Genomic DNA, 18,784 nt, shown 5'->3' with positions numbered 1-18,784 from the left:
AGTGTTCTCACAGTCATGGTAGGGGGCAAATCTGTTAAATGATTCATGACTGGGTGGAGCGGTAAAGGCGGGCCGGTGGTAATGAAATCTACTGAGACTCCAGTTGCATATCTGATCCAAATAAACTGACTGTAAAAACACAAGAAAATAGGAGAATATTAGATAGCGATGCAAAAAAAAAAAAAAAATTAAAGGAACATTGCAGGCAAAATAAATTCAAACGTTTAAACCATGCAAAGAATTAACAAAGGCGTATTAGTAAAGTTAAATTTAAAAAGCTTCATAAGTCAAATAGTTAAAAAAAAAAGAAAATTCAAACATAAAGTTAGTAAAATCAACATTAACACTTAAAATATGCAAAAAATATTACACTTATTAGTAAAATTAAAAAGCATAATTATTAAAAACAGATTGTTGGAAAGTATAATGAAAAGTAATACCTTTACATCATTCAAAAATACAAATCTAGAAAAAAATCTCACAATACTACTAGAAAAAAGTAATAATTCAGAAATGAATTACTTTAAAGCATGCAAAAATAAAAAGTTTCATTTGTAAAATCATAATTTATAAAAAATGATAAAAGCAAAATAATGAAAGCCCTTAAAACATGCAAAACAATTGGTCAGTAAAATAAAAATGTCATTAATAAAAACAGACAATAAATATGAATATGAATACCTCTGAAACATGTAAAAAAAGAAAAAATAAAAAAGAGAGAGAGAGAGAGAGAGAGAAAACTATTGTAAACATAGAGAATTAGTAATGATATAAAGAAAAATAGAGGTTGTCGATCCAGAATAAAGATTCTGTAATCAAGTGTTTTTGTGTGTGTATTTAAAGAGGTTGAGTGGCAGGCTTGAGTACATTCCCCAGTTGATTTAGTGTAGTTAAGATCAGATGGAATGTGTCAAAGCCAAAAGCTCTAGTTTAATCTCGCTGGCCTCCCCTTCCTCTGACAACACAAGCTGACATCTGACTGGCAGTGGGAGTAAAAGAGATCCGGGGTGAACGAGAGTCAAACCGACAGGAAGAATGATAAGGTGATCTACAAAACATCAAAGGAGGATTCCAAGAGACAAACAGATGCATTAAAAAGCGACGAGACATTTAATGGTGTTCAGAAGCTTTTCTTTATTGGCCTGAAGATTAGAGTCACAGAATGTGTGTAAAAGTTGATGTGTGTTTTATTCTGTAAAAACCGAGAAACAAAGCATGCAATCAACAATCGTTCTTTCCAAATTCATTCAAATAAACTCCAACTCATTCATAAACTACGGTATACTGCAAAAAACCCCACCTTTTCCTTAAGTCACTACAAACGAACAATGGCTGTCTCTAAACCTAAAGCATTTTGGAGCATCGGTTGAATTATACAGGTAAATATTTTGAACACACACGATGGCCAAAATGCTGTTGAAGGAACCAACTTTAGCATTTCTGATCTTTTCAGTTTTCAGAACATATCCATTAGTAATTCATAGTAAACTGGTGAATCGCACACAAACATGTCACACTTCACCCCAACATTTAATTATAATTTTTCATAATTTTTAAACCTATTTTGAAGACAATTTTTTTGATTCGATTATTTTCATGACAACTGCATACATTTCTCCCCGTGTTCTCAATACTGTACAACAAACAAGTCTAATTCCAATTTCTTTCCCATAAATGTATTGATATGAATTTTTATTATTCTCAAGTTCATATTTTAAATTTACTGTTTTGCAGTAAAAATATATTTTATGCATTTTTGTATTATAAATCAGCCTAAAATAAGCATCATATATATGAAGCCTATATGATATATAAATATATCTGCATGTGTATAAGTTTATTTGGGGGTGAAATACGACCTGGACATGTTCTTGACGGGTTTTGTGAGATTCACCCAAAAATGTCATGGCCTCAGGATGTAAGAGCATGTGTGTGGATGTGCATTTGTGTGTAATACAATAGCATTTTGAAGGAAAAAAGAAAAAGAAAAGCAACGGCATACAGATTCAACACATTAAGACTTGAGCAAGACTCCCATGAAAACCCCTTTTATAGCTTGTTCTATATTAAAACTTGTGTCTTAAAATGTAACAAACCCCTTCCCATTAATTCCAGCAGCAGAACGAAGGGTGGTTGGAAAAGCCAAGAAAATAAAATCACTATAGAACAGCAAAAAACGCAAAAATAAACAGATTTCGTCAGAGGGTCAGAGCTCTCGAAACAAGAATGCAAAATGACCCATGCGGGGTTAAACACGGCACGCTAAACACGCAGCTAAAAGGCAAAAGCTTAAAAAACACTCTTTCCTCTATGTAAACATATTCATATACTTGTGCCATCTGTAATGTTACCTTCCTCTTCAGTGCTGAATGGCAAGTGTACAAAATGCATCTCTGGTCTGCATGCATCACATATTGTAGGACATTTACACATGCCACATCAAGATGTTTCACATCAGTCTGTTTGGGCACCTCGTTCCCTCTCCTAATCTGGTGAAATAAAGCTTTGTGACAGCATAGGTCAATTCAAAGTGCAGGTAAGAAAAAGAAAATAACAAAGGAAAAAAGCAGAAAAGGTGGAGCACTTGTGCTTCTTGCAAAAAAAAAAAAAAAGAAGTAAAACCTGAATGCTTGGCTGCATAAAAGAAGTTGTTTTTTATTAGTTGCCACATCAGAGCAACTCAACAATAGTTAAGCTAACGATTTAAGCAAAACCGATGAAGTACCACACACACTAATTTATGCAACCAGGCACCCGAGTAAGCTGACGGAGGTCTGTAACCTCTAGACGTGTGTCAGACGGTCGGGTTAGACAGTGAGAGAAATGAAGCTGTTATATCTCTGAATGTTCCTCTTGAGGATCTCAGAGCAGGGCCCGAGGACACGCTCAAAACGTGGCCGGTCCAGCTTCACACACTTCAGCGGCCCCCTGGCCACGACTGTGGCTGCACGGGGTCTGTTCAGCAACAGGGCTATTTCACCTGCACAAATAAAACAAAACACACACACACACACAGGTTAGCTTAATGACTTGATTTTTAGAAATTACAAATTATGGAAATCAATTTAGATTTTTATATACTCTGACACTCAAAACTCAAAATATCACAGGCAATTAACTGATACTAGGTTGTCAAAATAATTCAGATATGTATTTCGCCATCAGGTATGGTGTCCCACAGGGGTCTGTTTTGGTACCGCTTACATTTACATAATCATCAACACCTATTCAGTACTTAGCAACCTGACCCTTCCTAATAAACAAATGTGTGAACTATGCCGTCACACTGAGGTTAGACACCGATCACAACAAAAGTTTATTTACATACAGTATAGAAGTCTTAAAGGTACAGTGACAAAAAACTGTCAGTTTAATTCTAAGGATCAGATAGAGAGAGAGAGAGGAAATGGTCATGAAAAGCTAATAATGACTGTTTGTGTAAGAACATTGAGCTATAAGTAGATATATGTGTAGATTATGACCCCTTTAAAATAAAAAATCTAAAATTGTGATACAATAATACATTATTCTACTAAATGTTTGAAAAAGACTTTTGCAACACTGATTTCAGTTGTTTTAAATTTTATATTCTGCTAAATAAATTCAAACAATAAATAATTTATTAATCAATAAATAATAATAACAGTTATATAATTCACAACATTAAATACTTTTAAGACATTTAAACATACTTTATTTATTTTTTAAATCTTAATATGTATCCTAATCCTCCTTACAATGCAAAGACCAATAAATAATGAAGTCATTTGTAGGTTTGAGCAGCCCAACACTGCAATATTGACTCATCCAATGGCAAAGGTTAGGGGCGGGACTATCTCATTGACCAACCAATGGCAGATGTGGGATTGTTCAGAAAACCTGTTTAAAACAATCACTATTTTTACCATTTTAATTTGGTGATATTAGCTGTGCAGAAATGTCTCATATTTAAGCAGTCATCTGTTAAAAATTGACTGCCTTTGCTGCGTGCTAATAACATAAACACAACCCGTTTAGCTTAAACGGTTATAAAACAAAGAGCAGTAGCTCTCTATATAATGTAAATATGACTATATTCACCACGTAGAGAGACAATCTAAAGATCAGTATGCCTGTGGTGCAGCAGTGTAAACCGCACTGACAGTAAACAAGCACACAGATCTACATTCTGCAAGCTCTGCACATGACGAACTGCCACCTGTTAGGAAAGCTACTCTTCCTGTCTGGCTCAGGCACTTCTGTTCTGTTATTTACAAGTCTCTGGCACAACGCTGCAGGCTCTGCGATCCTTCCAACACTCACCGAAGTAGTCAGATGGACCCAGGCGGCCCACTTCGACATATTCCTCATTATCAGACCTGCGCTGCAGAACAGATGCTGTACCCTGGGAAGAGAAGGAGAGACACAGGTTTAATGTGGAGGAAAAGTACAAAAAGAGGAGCGGAGGGAGGGAGGGAGAAAAGCCTAGCTCATGGTGTCGCCGAGTTTGAGACGCGTCAAAAGGATTAGTGCTTTATATGCCTGCAGGTGTACAGGGTTTAGACAACTCTGCATGCTCGCAACACACACAAGTACGTCATGGACTGACACATGCAAGCACACCTGGGCCTGTCAGTGTTGAGATTTTTCAACAATCATAGAGTTACACTGCATGCGGCGCCCCACACTGCAATGCAAAAACTCATTTAGAAAGATAAACAAGGAGACAGGCAAACGGTCTGTCACATTTGTCACATCAAGGACAAACACTACCCACAATACAACAGTAAAACGAGGAAGGCTGACAGGACAGGGCTTCTCTCTATTCATAGTCACTTTACACAAGTTGAAAAGACTAATAGCTGTTATACAGTACAAAATATAGTACGTAAAAATGCACACAAAAAAAAGCATGTAAAACAATAATTAGAATAAAGTGATGTAAATGTTAAATAAAAAAATTAAACTAAAACAAATCTGTAATATAAAAGGGAAATTAAACAATTGGGCTCAAATAATTTAAAAATAATAGTTAAATTATTTAGCAATAATTAATATAAGGATAGGCCTATTTAAATATAACAAATATTAATTCATTAATTTAATTATTATTGAATTGTTGGATTATTACTGTTGAATCAAATAACAAAAAAAAAAAAAAAAAAAAACGTAACTACAATACCCTCTTTCATTACTCTCCAGACTGTAAGTAAACTAGTATCTTGTGAGCAAATGTGGGGGTTGGAAGCAGGTCATCTACAGGCTCTTTTGCTGGGTCACTTAGGGCTTTGCACGTCAACGGCAACAATTTGTAAGAAAAGCAAAAAATATGGACTACTTTTTAAACATAACTGAGGAACTTTATGATTAAATGACATTACATAGGTGGGAGAAAGTAGTTCTACCAATACTGCTGATGTAACAGTCCAGTTACAACCACATCTTAGATAGCAGCCATAGCTATTAAAGCTATTCCATAAACATCTAATAAAAAATAAATCAACAAGCTGTTACTAAGAGAGACCACATACAGTGAGAAGAGGCCCAACCCTTGAGGGATGCCAGACCTGACCTGTTTGCTCTCAAAGGAGTTGTTGTCTTCACTCAAACTGCTAGTGGACACTGACATATGATTTGAACCAGTTCTAATCCACAGCACTTGTCGAAGTAGTCAATACCATATCACTGTCCACCGCCCATGGCTGTATCTCACATGTAGCACTACTGGATCTCTTTGGAGCTTTCAACACACAGTTGACCCCATTGACCTTAACATCCTGGTAGAAGACTTGAAAATCACAGGTCAAGTATGAAAATCAAGGGTCAAGGATAGTGTCCATCAAAGTTGTGTACTGGAGTTAATACTAGTATCATTGTAAACACTGCGTTAACTTCCACTGCTACACTGACGAAAAACAATTATGCATCAACAAGACTAAAAGCTTCTTTTGTAATGTTTGCGGCAACTAAAGATTTATTTAGGTGTTAATATGTGTTATCTTTGACTTTTTAAACGTAGAACGTATACATTGCATTACAACAGCTGAAGCAAACAACCACCCAAAACACTTTAGCAACAACATACTGTAGAAGTTGCTAAAACTACTAAGAAACTGCATAGCAACACCCTAGCAAACCACCCATAACACTCTAGCAAACACATCTGGGTGCTAAAACCACTTTAAACAACTTAGTTGTTGCACATCAACACCATTTCCAACTACATAACAAGGTGCTAAAATTAATTAGAACATCTTAAAATTGCATAGCAACATCCTAGCAACCACCCACAAGTCTCTAGCAAATACATAGCAAGATGCTAAAACCACACATCAAACACACTACAGCAACTGTATAGCAACAAACTAGCAACCACCCATAACCCTCCAGCAATCACATAACAAGGTGTTAAAATCACTTAAAACACTTTAGAACCTGCAACACTCTAGAAACCCCTTAACAGTGCTAAAACCAGTTAAAACATTGAACGGCATAGCAACAACTTAGCAACCACCCACGATGTTCTAGCAACCACATAACAGTGTAAACCATTCAGACCACTTTAGGAATTGCATAGCAACACCATAAAAACCACACATTCTAGCAACTAGTTCAGGTGCAACATCCACTTGAAACACCTGGAAATTGCATAGCAGCACCTAACAACTACCCGTAACAATCTAGCAACCACATAGCAAGGTGCTAAAACCACTTAAAACACTTCAGAAATTGCATAGCAACACCTTAGCAACCACATAATGTGCTAAAACCACTCAGAGCACTTAAGGAATTGCATAGCAACACACTAGAAACCACACATAACATTCTAGCAAGTAGCAACTACTTAAGGTGCAAAAACAACTTGAAACACATAGGAATTGCATAGCAACACCTAGCAACTACCCATAACATTCTAGCAACCACATAACAAGGTACTAAAACCACTTAGAACACTTGAAATTGCATAGCAACACCTTAGCAACCACATAATGTACTAAAACCACCCCTGGAAACCACCCATGTGCTTTCAGTAACTTTGCATAGTTTAGCACTAGTCACATATTCTTAAGAAAATATAATTCAGACATCTGCTATAGACCAGACTAAATGCCATTTTACTTCTAACTTACCAAGTGATATTGCCTATAAGACTACCTCAAAGATCTCCAAACACCCTACTGCCTTCTACAGTACTCTATGTCTCCTTCAATCTCAGGATGCATGCCTCTTCAAAGTACAGTTCGAACATCTGCTGATGGAAAGGCATTATGTTACAGAGCTCCACAGCTGTGGGACTGCGTTGTTGGCTGCCAATATGAATAATCAGACAAGCTGCCAATATCTCATTCAGCATCTAGAATACAAACATTCCTGTTCAGTCAAGCATATAGCTAAGGTAACTCATGCATACAGGCTACCATTTTCACCTGAAGGCATCAAGCCCAATTGAAAATCTAAGAGTTTGGGTTAACTGAGATACCAATGTTTGTTGACTTGCTGTTTACTCACGTTCAGTAAAGTCTGGTGCTGGCGTCTGGGCGGGCGGCTCTCCACCTCTCAGTCTCTTTTAGGAATACCAAACCATCTAATTTGCCTTGATGCATAAATACTGACGTATTTTCTCCTCCACTTCTCCTGCATTGATGTGTGCATAGTTAGATATGCATATTTTTATACCATTTCATGGGATAAAGTAGGCAGAACTATCGTTAACCTTTTATTTTCTCACGCTCTATCAAACATACCACACTAACACTTTTTAATCTTAAGTAAGTTACAAATGATTGATTAGGATAGTTGAAGGTGATACCAAAATATACTGCGACAAGCTGCATCTTAAACAGCAGATGAAGCCAAAAAGTGTAAATTATAAATAAACATTTCATATATGCTGTACCATTAAAAATGTTGGGGTCAGTAAGATTTTTCATAAAGAAACAAATACTTTTAATAAGCAAAGTTGATCAAGAGTGATATGTCTTTTAATTTTCTAATCACTCTGGTCAAAATGGTGATATAAGGGCATGTCATATGTATACAGAAAAATTAATGCAAAAGAGCTAACCCTGTGAGAAAATGTAGAAACAAGTCAGAACATTGCATTTTTAATATGTCAGGGATGGCTTTCATCTCATACTGATTTGAATGTGCCTATAATTATGTGGTATATAATGACAGATTTGACTTTTTCTTTAAAAAAGCTCTTTGGCCAAGTTTTAAGCTTTGAATGTTTCGGCGTGACCCTAGTGGATCAGCGTTCTGGTATTTGCAGGATCTTGGCTTGGGACGTGCTCTCCAGAGGTATGACATCATGGGGATGCCCTGGAGCTGTTGGTTTTGCATTACTATCAAATTAAAAGTCTCACAATGGGCAACAAATTGTATCAGCATCTGTGGGAAAACCTATTTAACACAAACAAATTGAGGCAGAGAAAATATAAAACACAAACACCCAAATGCAAACAATTTAGCAGAGTTGTCTAATTGGTCGTCTGCTCTCACACGATTAAGACAGCCTGACAGCAGCTGTACGGGTAATAAACCACACCGCGAATCATCACATTTAGCACGGCCCAAATTAAGATGATGGAACGTCATACATGCGAAATCAGTTAATGTGTGACGCATCAAATCATAGTTGATCTGTGACTCAATCTAACAAACAACAAATGTGTCTCAAACCAGGGTTATTACAGTTAAATAAAACTAAAACCATTTCATTTAAACTATCTACCAAGCCTACATTTCTTATTTTCATTTTAATTTCATCACTTGATTTCCCTAAAATAACTTCTTTCTTTCTTTCTTTCTTTCTTTCTTTTATAAGGACAACACACATTAATCAACATTTCTGTAAATGTGCCAGTGTTAGCCAGCTGGCTAATTTTCAACTGCAGTCCTTTGGCAAGATGGTTTTGAAACCTAAAACTGAAATAACAATTAAAACAACATTTGTACACATAAAAAAAAATAAAAACTACAATAGTGTCTAAATGATACTAAAATAACACTGTCGATGGGACAGAGGATGTTAACATGAGAGACTAAATATTTTTTCCTTCATATTTTTGAGTAAATTGAAGAACCCTAACCCTAACAGTATCTGTCAAGACAAAGAAGAAGCTAAAAGCAAGAACTATGGAACCAGAGCTGGACAATGACACCCACACAGCTCTTCCTTCCTTCCCAAGCCTGTGTCCGTAAAGCCGTCCCTCTGGTTCCCTCGCTCAGGTCTGGAGTCTGGGCCTGACCCTGTGTGAAAGTCTGCAGCCTACATTCCATCACTGAACCGCTGGCCACCCCGTGCTGGGAATCAGGCAGAGACGGGAGGAAGAGAGAGAGAGACAAACAAGCAGCGAGACAGACCCATGTCTCATGCTAAAGTCCTCTTCATTTATTTGTATCTGTCTCTCTGCCCTGCTATACTCTGACCCAGATGAACAGAAGTTGATGGAAATGCAAACTGGGGTAAGGATGAGCAAAATAAAACAAAAAAGCACAGAGCAAATTTTCTGTTCTGTTCTAATCTATTGTATGTGTTCTATTCGGTTTACTGTGTTCTGTTCCATTCTGTTCTCTGTTCTGAGTAAACAGAATAGAAAACATACAATAAATGTAGAACAGAATAGAACACAGAATAGAGTGGAACAGAACAGAGTAAACAGAATAGAACATACAACTGGTTAGAACAAAACAGAACACAAAATAGATTAGAATAGAATAGAATACAAAATAATAGAAAAGAACTGAAAAGAAAGGAATGGAATAAAAATGGAATTGTGCAGAGTGAATAGAGGAGAATAAAACAACTAAAATAGAACTCAAAAGGACACAATAAATGGATCAAAAGTGAGAGTAAAGACATTCATAATATTACAAAAGATTTCCATTAAAAAAATCGGGTCTTTTGAACTTTCTATGATAAAATGTTTCACAATTTCCCAAAAAATATTAAGCAGCACAACTGTTTTCAACATTGATACTAATAAGAAATGTTCAGTGAGCATCAAGTCAGCATATTAGAATGATTTTCACTAGGATCAACACATAAAACAGGAGTAATGATGCTGAAAATCCAGCTTTGACCTTTCTCTTGGAAACTACATTTGTGAGTGCTTCGGTCTATCTGAAGCCACACACACACACACACACACGGACACAGCAGCAGGTTTCCTACACTCAGTCAGTCGCACTCGCACAGACTCAATACTGGCACACATCTCCTTCCATTGTTCAGAAATGAAGAACTAACCTTTCAGCAACACATGTGTGTACTTTACATGGCTCATCAATCTCTGATTTATAACATTTCCCAAAGGAACAATCCTTACAAGAGTCCTTTCCAAACGCACATACTTGTTACATAACCTGAGCATCACCAATCTCAAATCTACAATTAATCTAACAGACAGTAATGCAAAGCTCCACCTGTGTGATTTGGCTCCTCAACATCAGGAACGTTTCATCAAAATTATGAGCAGGCCAGCCAAAAATCTATTAAAATGGGATTTTTGTCTTCCAGGCATAAATCAATAGAGTAAAGCCATATACTGTATATCCTCAACATGCTTTATGATTTGAGGAATCATTCATGTCAATCGCACCAACGGTACAGAATAAGTTGCGCACCAAAGTTTAATAGTGTTAAGGGTTGGCTTAAATTCCTAACCCTAATCATAAGCAATAATAAGGCAATAATCAGGTGGATGCGTGGAGAGCACAGCATCAATAGAGCACTACTTCACTCAACAGCCTGATTATATTAGCACTGCAACCTTCATGGAGGAGAAAATGAAAATGAAGAAAAGAGAGGAGCTGAAAATATGAGAACAGACACAGACGGTAAAAAGAGCCCCCTCCAGACTTCACAACATCTTCATAAATGTGGAGTTAATCAAAATATTGTTCAAAGATCTGGCAGAGGAGGAGAAGAATGCTGAATCAGCACCACCAGGGGTTTCAGAACTGTAAATGTGTTTGGTGGTGTTGACAGCACAAAGCAAGAGTATCAGCTAACGCAAGAAAGGATAGAGAAATCTAGCAGGACTAGATGTGTGTGCACACACACAACCAATATAAACTGATCCTCATTCAATACATGTCCATTCTTCATCAAGCCACACTGAGGATCGTCTGAAAACAACTTTAGGGTGCTTACACACAAGAGAAAGTGCAGTTTGATCGGTTTTGAGAGTGTGGAAAAAGTCAGATCAGTATGAAATCAAGCGAGAATATCACAAATTAGATTTCCAAAAGTACTGGGAATCCAACAGGATGGTCTAAAACTCTCTTCGGCTCTCTTTTACTTCGGCCCACACTGGATTGCATTGCAGTAAAAGTTAAAATATTGATTTAGTTTAGTGCATAAGCACCTTTTGAAAGTGTCAGGCCAAAACGCCTGAAGCAACCTCGGGAGGAACCAAGGAGAGCCGTTCTCCTCTGGTCAACCTGGAGGAACTGGTGCTTAAACGACAACCACAAAAGTAGGATTGTTCTTCACTAGCTGTTGTGAACAAACACGCAGATGGTCATTTGAACACACACCTCTGTTATAATGAAGAAATCATCTCCCGGTTCTCCCTGCACTACGATCTTCTCTCCATCTTCAGACTGCACAGGCTCCAGGGCATCGGCCACAGTCAACCTCTCCCACTTATCAAGGGATTCTGCAAGACACAACAAGTTTGATGTTAATCTGGATCTAAGTGGACCTGACCAACTTCACTTCAAGTTCAACCCTTGAACTTTAATGTTATTAGGGGTGTGAATCTTTGGGTGGACAGTCAATTGATTCAAATTACGATTTATAGGATCTCAATTTGATTCAGGAAGGATTTTTGCTAATTTAAAACAATTCAATTCGATCTGATTCAGAATGAGATTTGTTTTGGATTAATGATTCAACTGTATTTTTTTTTTTGGTAAAGTTTATTCACAGGATGACGTAAATGCATCTACTGATGTGTCTTGGGTAAAAAAAAACAAAAACAAGAAAAAGACAAACTACTTAAAGTCCCCCTGTAGTCAAACATTTTATTTGTCCTTGAAAAAAAATATTTCATGCCTTAAAATAGCTTAACTCTACACCTGAATATGCAAATTAGCCCCGCCTCCACTCACTCACTCCAGCTCAGGGATCCACTCGTTGACAATCACACGCTGACCTGATTGGTTACAAGGTAGTTTGTGACGTCAGAATATGCCAATAAATGTGCCAATAAAATATTTTAGAGTTGAGTGCAATTTCTTTTTGCAAAGAGTTTTCTTTGTCTGGAAAAAACAATTTTAAAATTCCCTATTATTTCCAGTCACTAAACAAATCCAAATATCAAAATATTACCTGATTCAGTTTCATATGCAAATAAAGTCTCCTTAAATGTTTTCATCTCACCCAAATAAACAATTATACCCATAAAATGGCAGTGTTTTATCTAATAGAAAAAAGTTTTATTTCAGTAGTAGTGTACATGCAATAAGTTGGCAGCTTATCAATGGTTTGTGTGCATTCGAGGGCATGAATGATGCCACGGTACACCTACATTAATACACATGTAAGTAATTTAATGTTTATATATTTAAAAATATTGAATGATACATTACCTAATCACGATTCATTAAACCGATTCTTAACCAAAACAAACAATTAACGTTTCAATCCGTTTAAAGATTTATATACATATACAAAGCCAGTATCTGTAATTGAATCGTTACACCCCTAGATGTTATAAATCAGAATAAATGATACTGCGATAACGTCATGGTGCAACAAAGCGCCAATGCTTTGAAACGAAAGGCACAGAAGTTATAGTTCAATTTTGATCCATCCAAAAGTAACAAGCAGCCTAGACTGATATTTTTAGAGACAATTTTGAGAAAGCCGTGCTATTTTGTGTGTGCGATGAGCATCCGGTGGTCCGCGAGTGACCCGTGGGTGTGTCATCAGAGGCTCAGACTAATGCTTTTATAAATAAACTGACTAATCAGAAAGACACCAAGGCTTATCACGAACTTCCTGCAGAATGCGAAGACTGGATCTTGACCTAGAAGAGCTTCTGTTGCTCGTGGACTACTGAAGCCGTGGCCGTGAGAAAAGAAACCGCCGAAGCCATCATTCAATACCCACCACATTCCAGAAACACTTCCCACCTTCCAGCATCCATCACACGGGCGTACCACACACGAACACGACCACACTAAAACCCTCTGGACTTCAGCAGCGCTGATCCATCCTCCAGCTGCAAATAATAACCAACGCCTCTGCCCTTTGCTGTTTCCTCACTCTGTCATTCTTCATTTCCCATTATCCCATCAGAATGCATTTCCCATCATCCCAACGCTGGACAGTAGCAGACGATCATTCTCAGATTAGACCGTCATAATAGTGTTAATATTTAAATAGTTAAAAGGAGACGATGTGTGTGTGGCTTAGGTGTGTGTTTGTGTGTTGGGGCCAGCCTGTCTGCATGCCCCAGACTAATGGTCACTTTATCAGGCTGGCTAAGACATCCTCACGCCCGGGCAGACGTCCACCTGCTTCAGTCGTAACATGAGCCGTCGGTGAGGGAAAAATCAACACCGCATGCTTCAGCTAAGAAAAAACAGTGTGTCTGTGTGTGTCTATATTAGCACCTCACTCTTTTAGGATATTGTAACATAGCATAGAAAAAAATCATAACCAAGTCTTTCCGATAAAGCACTAGAAAAATGTAGGCTTTTAGTGATATTGAATAATATATATATATTATATATTTTATTTTTAAATCAGAGGAATCACACATAAAAAATCCTCTTCAAATGAATAATAAAGGTATGTTTTCCACACTATTATCTGTTTGTTTTAATGAAGCCAAAGGTTTTCATTTTATAATATATATATATATGTGTGTGTGTGTGTGTGAATATATTTCATTTAAAAGCACCATTATGACATTAAAAAGAAATATTTGCTTATTATTGCATTTTTTTTTTAATTAGGACAAGACAGCATATTTTCTATTTTCTTATCTAATTTAATATTAAATATATGTTATATATGTTTATTTATATACACACATTTTTACTAAAACATTTAAAATATGAAAATGTCAGATGGGGACTTCCAAGAACAATTGTGAAAGACGACGCAAAAGAAAATGTTTATTGTGTTTATTGTGTGTATATATATATATATATATAAAATTGTTTAATTTAAAATATATAATATTGTGTTTATTGTGTGTGTATGTATGTATATATATATATATATATATATATATATATATATATATAAAATTGTTTAATTTAAAAACACCATTATGACAATAAAAATAAATATTTGCTAATTATTGCATATTATGAATGGCTGTTAGCACATTGAAGGTGACTGCTTACTAGTCAAAGTCAAAAGTACATCACAAAGTTGCTAAGATATTCTGATCACGTAACGTGGCGTAACGAGAGAATGTTAAAATATGACTCTTATTTTTTGAAGCAGTTTTTTGCGCAAGACCTCACAAGTGTCAGGACCTCACAAACCATGGTAAAACGTGCCAAGACTCCACAAAACAGTACCGATTTCACCGCAATCTCAAAAGAATCTTGCGCAAACAAAAACATGCCCCCCTCAAAGGCGAGAAGACGAGCGAAGAAAAGAGGTTTGAAGAGCGAGAGAGCTGGGTGTTTGAAGACAGGCCGTGACAGGGCTGTGAAACGGAGAACACAGAGAGAAAGAAAAATAGAGGAAACCGAGAGGAGGAGTGTGTTTGTTCAGCCATTTAATAACCCCATTTAGAGCGACGAGTGACCTCAGGGTGCTGAAGGACGAGGGGTCACCGCAGAACTGACCATCTTAATGTTCCTCTTTCTCGCTCCTCTTTGTCTCTCTCTCACCAAACAAAACCGCTGGAATGCAAGTCCGGGTAGAATCTGGCAGTGGTGTCTGTCAATCAAAGCTACACTCTTAGAAATAAGGGCTCTTCAGAAATAGAAGGTTCTTCAAATTCTGCATAGAACCTTCAGCTTCTAAAGAACCATTTTTGTCCACATAAGAGTTGCTATTTGGAGATTAAGAAAAAGCTCTTGAGCTCATTTACAGGTTCTTCAGATCAGAGTTATTCAATTTAAATCACCAGCACACAATGTTTTTTCTAATGAACCAGAGATTAATTCTCTGTGGGGTTATACTTTATTTTAAGGTGACCTAGTTACATTGTAATTTACTCAAATAAGTACTGAGTAATATTAATTAACTACATGTACTTACTATAGAGTTACGTTTAGGGTTAGTTACTTGTAATTATGCATCATTTACTGTTAATAATATAGTATGTACATGTAGTAATGTGTAATTATGTCACCTTAAAGGGATAGTTCACTTTGAAATTAATTTTTGATATGTTTTAGCTTACCTCAAGGGCATCCAAGATGTAGGTGTCTTTGTTTCCGCTGTAGTTTCAATTTTGATACTTTTAGGTCAAACCGTTCTTGTCTGTCAGTCATATAATGCATGTCGATGGTCACTGGCTCAAAACACAAGCACAGAGTCCAAATTAAAACAATTCCCCATCGTCCAAATGAAACAATTCCCCATCATAAGTACACATTGATGGACGAACAGTATTTATATCGTTGTTATCTCTTGAAAACTGCACACGTCCAAATGATCTGACGGCGCGGGCGGGTATAGATATATACATAGATGTCGCCTTGGCTACTGCAGTTCATTGGAACGAAACCGTAGCCAAGGCGAAATCTATGTATACATCTATACCCGCCCACGCCGTCAGATCATTTGGACGTGTGCAGTTTTCAAGAGATAACAACGATATAAATACTGTTCGTTTTCTCACACAAACCGCTCGTTTCGTGTCTTAAGCCATCAATGTGTACTTATGATGGGGAATTGTTTCATTTGGACGATGGGGAATTGTTTAATTTGGACTCTGTGCTTGTGTTTTGAGACAGTGACCGCAGACCTGCATTATATGACTGACAGACAAGAACGGTTTGACCTAAAAATATCAAAATTGAAACTACTGCGGAAACAAAGACACCTACAACTTGGATGCCCTTGAGGTAAGCTAAAACATATCAAAAATTAATTTCAAAGTGAACTATCCCTTTAAAATAGTGTTAAGATCCTTGCACACTGAGTCCGAAGTTTTCGTATGCGTTTCTTCGTAATCGTCATTCGGTGGCTCCGATTTGTCAAAACACCTCTCAAAATGCGAAAAACGCAGAAAATCGAACGCGATCCGATTCTTTTTCTGTATTCATTTTTTAACGTGCGGAAATTTCGAACGATTTTTTTGGAAGGACCTTTACCCTCTGTGGAAATAAAAAAATGCTCTCCTCTGTCACTTGACTGTAAAACTCTTTGTGGTTATAATTTGAAAATGTATTTTCATGCATACTTGAAGTTCTTAGATCATAAACCCATAAAAAATTGCATTGAGGTGGTCACATGGACACGTCAATTTACAAATGAGACCTTATTGTAAAGTTGTTACTGAAAACTTTTGCAAACAACCAACATTACACTAATTTACTCTGCATTTAATGCAATGCAAGATTAGTTTCATGGACGATTTACAAAATCCTGGTTTTCTCATGTTTAATAAACAAGGGGTTCGAATTTAATCAAACAATTTATGCAAGATTGATATGACAGATAAAAATCATTCTCATTACTGTACTTACCAAGTATAGACACCTTACTAAGGAACTCTTCATACATCTTCCTCTTCCTCAACGTGCTTCCCTAAAAAAAACATTGAAGCGGCAGTTAGAAGACACATTGAGGACATCAGGTAACAGAATCTCCTGCCCTCTAATCAGTCTCTACGGAGCAAGAATAAGAAACACAGCGCTGAGAACAAAGCCGGGGGACTTTCCTCAAACACGCTGCTGAAGAAGAACTATAAACATACAGATTAAAGCAAAGTTTTGGCTTCCTTCTCTTTTGTTCCTAGTGATGTCTTTTTCAGCTCTGCCTCTCTCTAATACTCAGATAAAACACACAGAAACACATTAAGTGGAGACGGTCCCATGGTTAAGAAAAATCACAAATGATCTTCTTTTTTGTCTCTATTGTTTCTCCTAGACCGGAATGAGATTAAATGGAGGAGAAATGGAGACTGAAGTCTATGAGTTATAAACTAAACCACCTTCATATTTTGAGACAACGAAATGCAAACTTCTAGCCACTGACTGGCCGTGAAGATCTTCTCTTTTACGAGGTCAGTGACCTCTCCACCCCTGGTGTTTGAGAAGAAGATACAAAAACATCAGAAGAACATCTAAGATGGCCTGCAGACACTAAAGTGAGGCATGACAACGTGATCTACAGCGTTCCGGCAAGTGTTGGTCAAGCTTAATGGATTAGTTCACCCACATATCCCAAATAAACAGTATATATTTTCTAAAGACAGACTCTGTGTAGCTTAAATAAGTGTCTGTAGAGATCCTTTTACTTGAGCAAACAAGAAATATTATCCATAGAAAAGTGAACTAAAGCTGCATTCTAGACTAGTGCATATTCATGTAAATGTAAATGTCTACTTAAATAACTGACCAAAATTCAGTGTTTAGCTTGCAATTAATTGGGCAATATATTTAATAATTTACTATTATATTTGGTATTATTTAATTGGAGGATTAGGGATGAAAAAAATTAAGTAAGATAATAATAATAATAATAATCCATAATAAAAATAAAAGATTTAAAAAATACTAAAATTAAATGATTTTAAAGGCTTTTTATTAAAATGATGTTTAAAAAAAAAAAAAAAGTATATATATATATATTTTTTTTAAACATCATTTTAATAAAAAGCCTTTAAAATCATTTAATTGGAGAATTAGGGATAAAATAGATAATAATATTATTAATAATAATAATAATAATAATAATAAATAAATACATACGTAATAAAAATCAAATTAGAGATGCACCGATATGAATTTTCTCAGCTGATACCAATAGCCGATTATTCGGAATGATATCGGCTGATACCGATAGTTTGGTTTTCATAAGCACTTGTCTTCATGGCAAATTTATTCAAACATATATAATTAACAGTAAATAAGCTCCTCTCTAGTTTTTTTAAAGCTAACTAACAAACAGATGACTTTCCTGAGGTAAATGCAACATTAAGTGATATTGTTCACAAGCTGTTTTATTGACATCTTTCCACAGCTGAAACACTGATTGAGTGATTACATGAGACATGATACGGATTTCGGTAAGTTGTACTGTATCTTTCAACTTAACTTCAGATATTCATGCTTGTTTTTCTAGATATAATTTGTATTAAAGTGGCAGAAAAGACTCGCGCTCCTGCTTGAACTGAGGAGCTACAGCGATCTGCCACATTTAAGAGTGTCAAAAAGCCATTTATTGTTTGGCCATTTATTGTTGAAAGATGACACTTTGTTTCTTTTTAGAAGTCACACAGCACAAAGCTATTTGCAATTATTGGATGAGAGGCACGTATAGGGAAGTATAGGGGAAACTGCAGATCTGGCAACCCTGGCTTGAACTACGGGTGATTCATAGGGTCAAACAGAGCCTGCTTTTATGTAGCTGTGTTTAGCTGTTAATGCATTATTGTTGCATGAACTTGCCCTAACTAACTCAACACGAGAGATTTTCTTCACACACAGTTTGAGTTGCAGTCGGTCATGTTTTACCGCACCATTTTGATTGACAGGATATCATCGGCACTGATCATCGGCTGCTTTTAAACCGTTTCAAAACCAACATGAGTGTAGGTCATTTCACAGGTTCTCTCACACACATTATCAAACACACCGTGAAATATGACAT

General features: G+C 36.4%; 1 protein-coding gene across 2 annotated transcripts in view; it reads right to left on the bottom strand.

Annotated features, from left to right (window-relative positions):
• Positions 1-1,569: 1,569 nt before the first annotated feature.
• Positions 1,570-18,784, bottom strand: part of prkar1b (protein kinase, cAMP-dependent, regulatory, type I, beta) — a 57,440-nt gene continuing 40,225 nt past the window's right edge. For both annotated transcript variants that reach the window (XM_084393578.1, XM_084393579.1), the window contains exons 8-11: positions 16,657-16,717; positions 11,524-11,645; positions 4,303-4,384; positions 1,570-2,980 (exon numbers count right to left, since the gene is read on the bottom strand). In XM_084393578.1, coding sequence (XP_084249704.1) covers positions 2,808-2,980; positions 4,303-4,384; positions 11,524-11,645; positions 16,657-16,717 — 438 coding nt within the window. In that variant the 3' untranslated portion in view covers positions 1,570-2,807. The remainder of the gene's footprint in view (positions 2,981-4,302; positions 4,385-11,523; positions 11,646-16,656; positions 16,718-18,784) is intronic.

This window comes from Rutilus rutilus, assembly GCF_951802725.1.
Source record: "Rutilus rutilus genome assembly, chromosome: 1".
Taxonomy (NCBI): Eukaryota; Metazoa; Chordata; class Actinopteri; order Cypriniformes; family Leuciscidae; genus Rutilus; species Rutilus rutilus.
The sequence above is the reverse complement of the archived record's forward strand: the minus strand, read 5'-3'. Positions and strand labels throughout refer to the sequence as shown.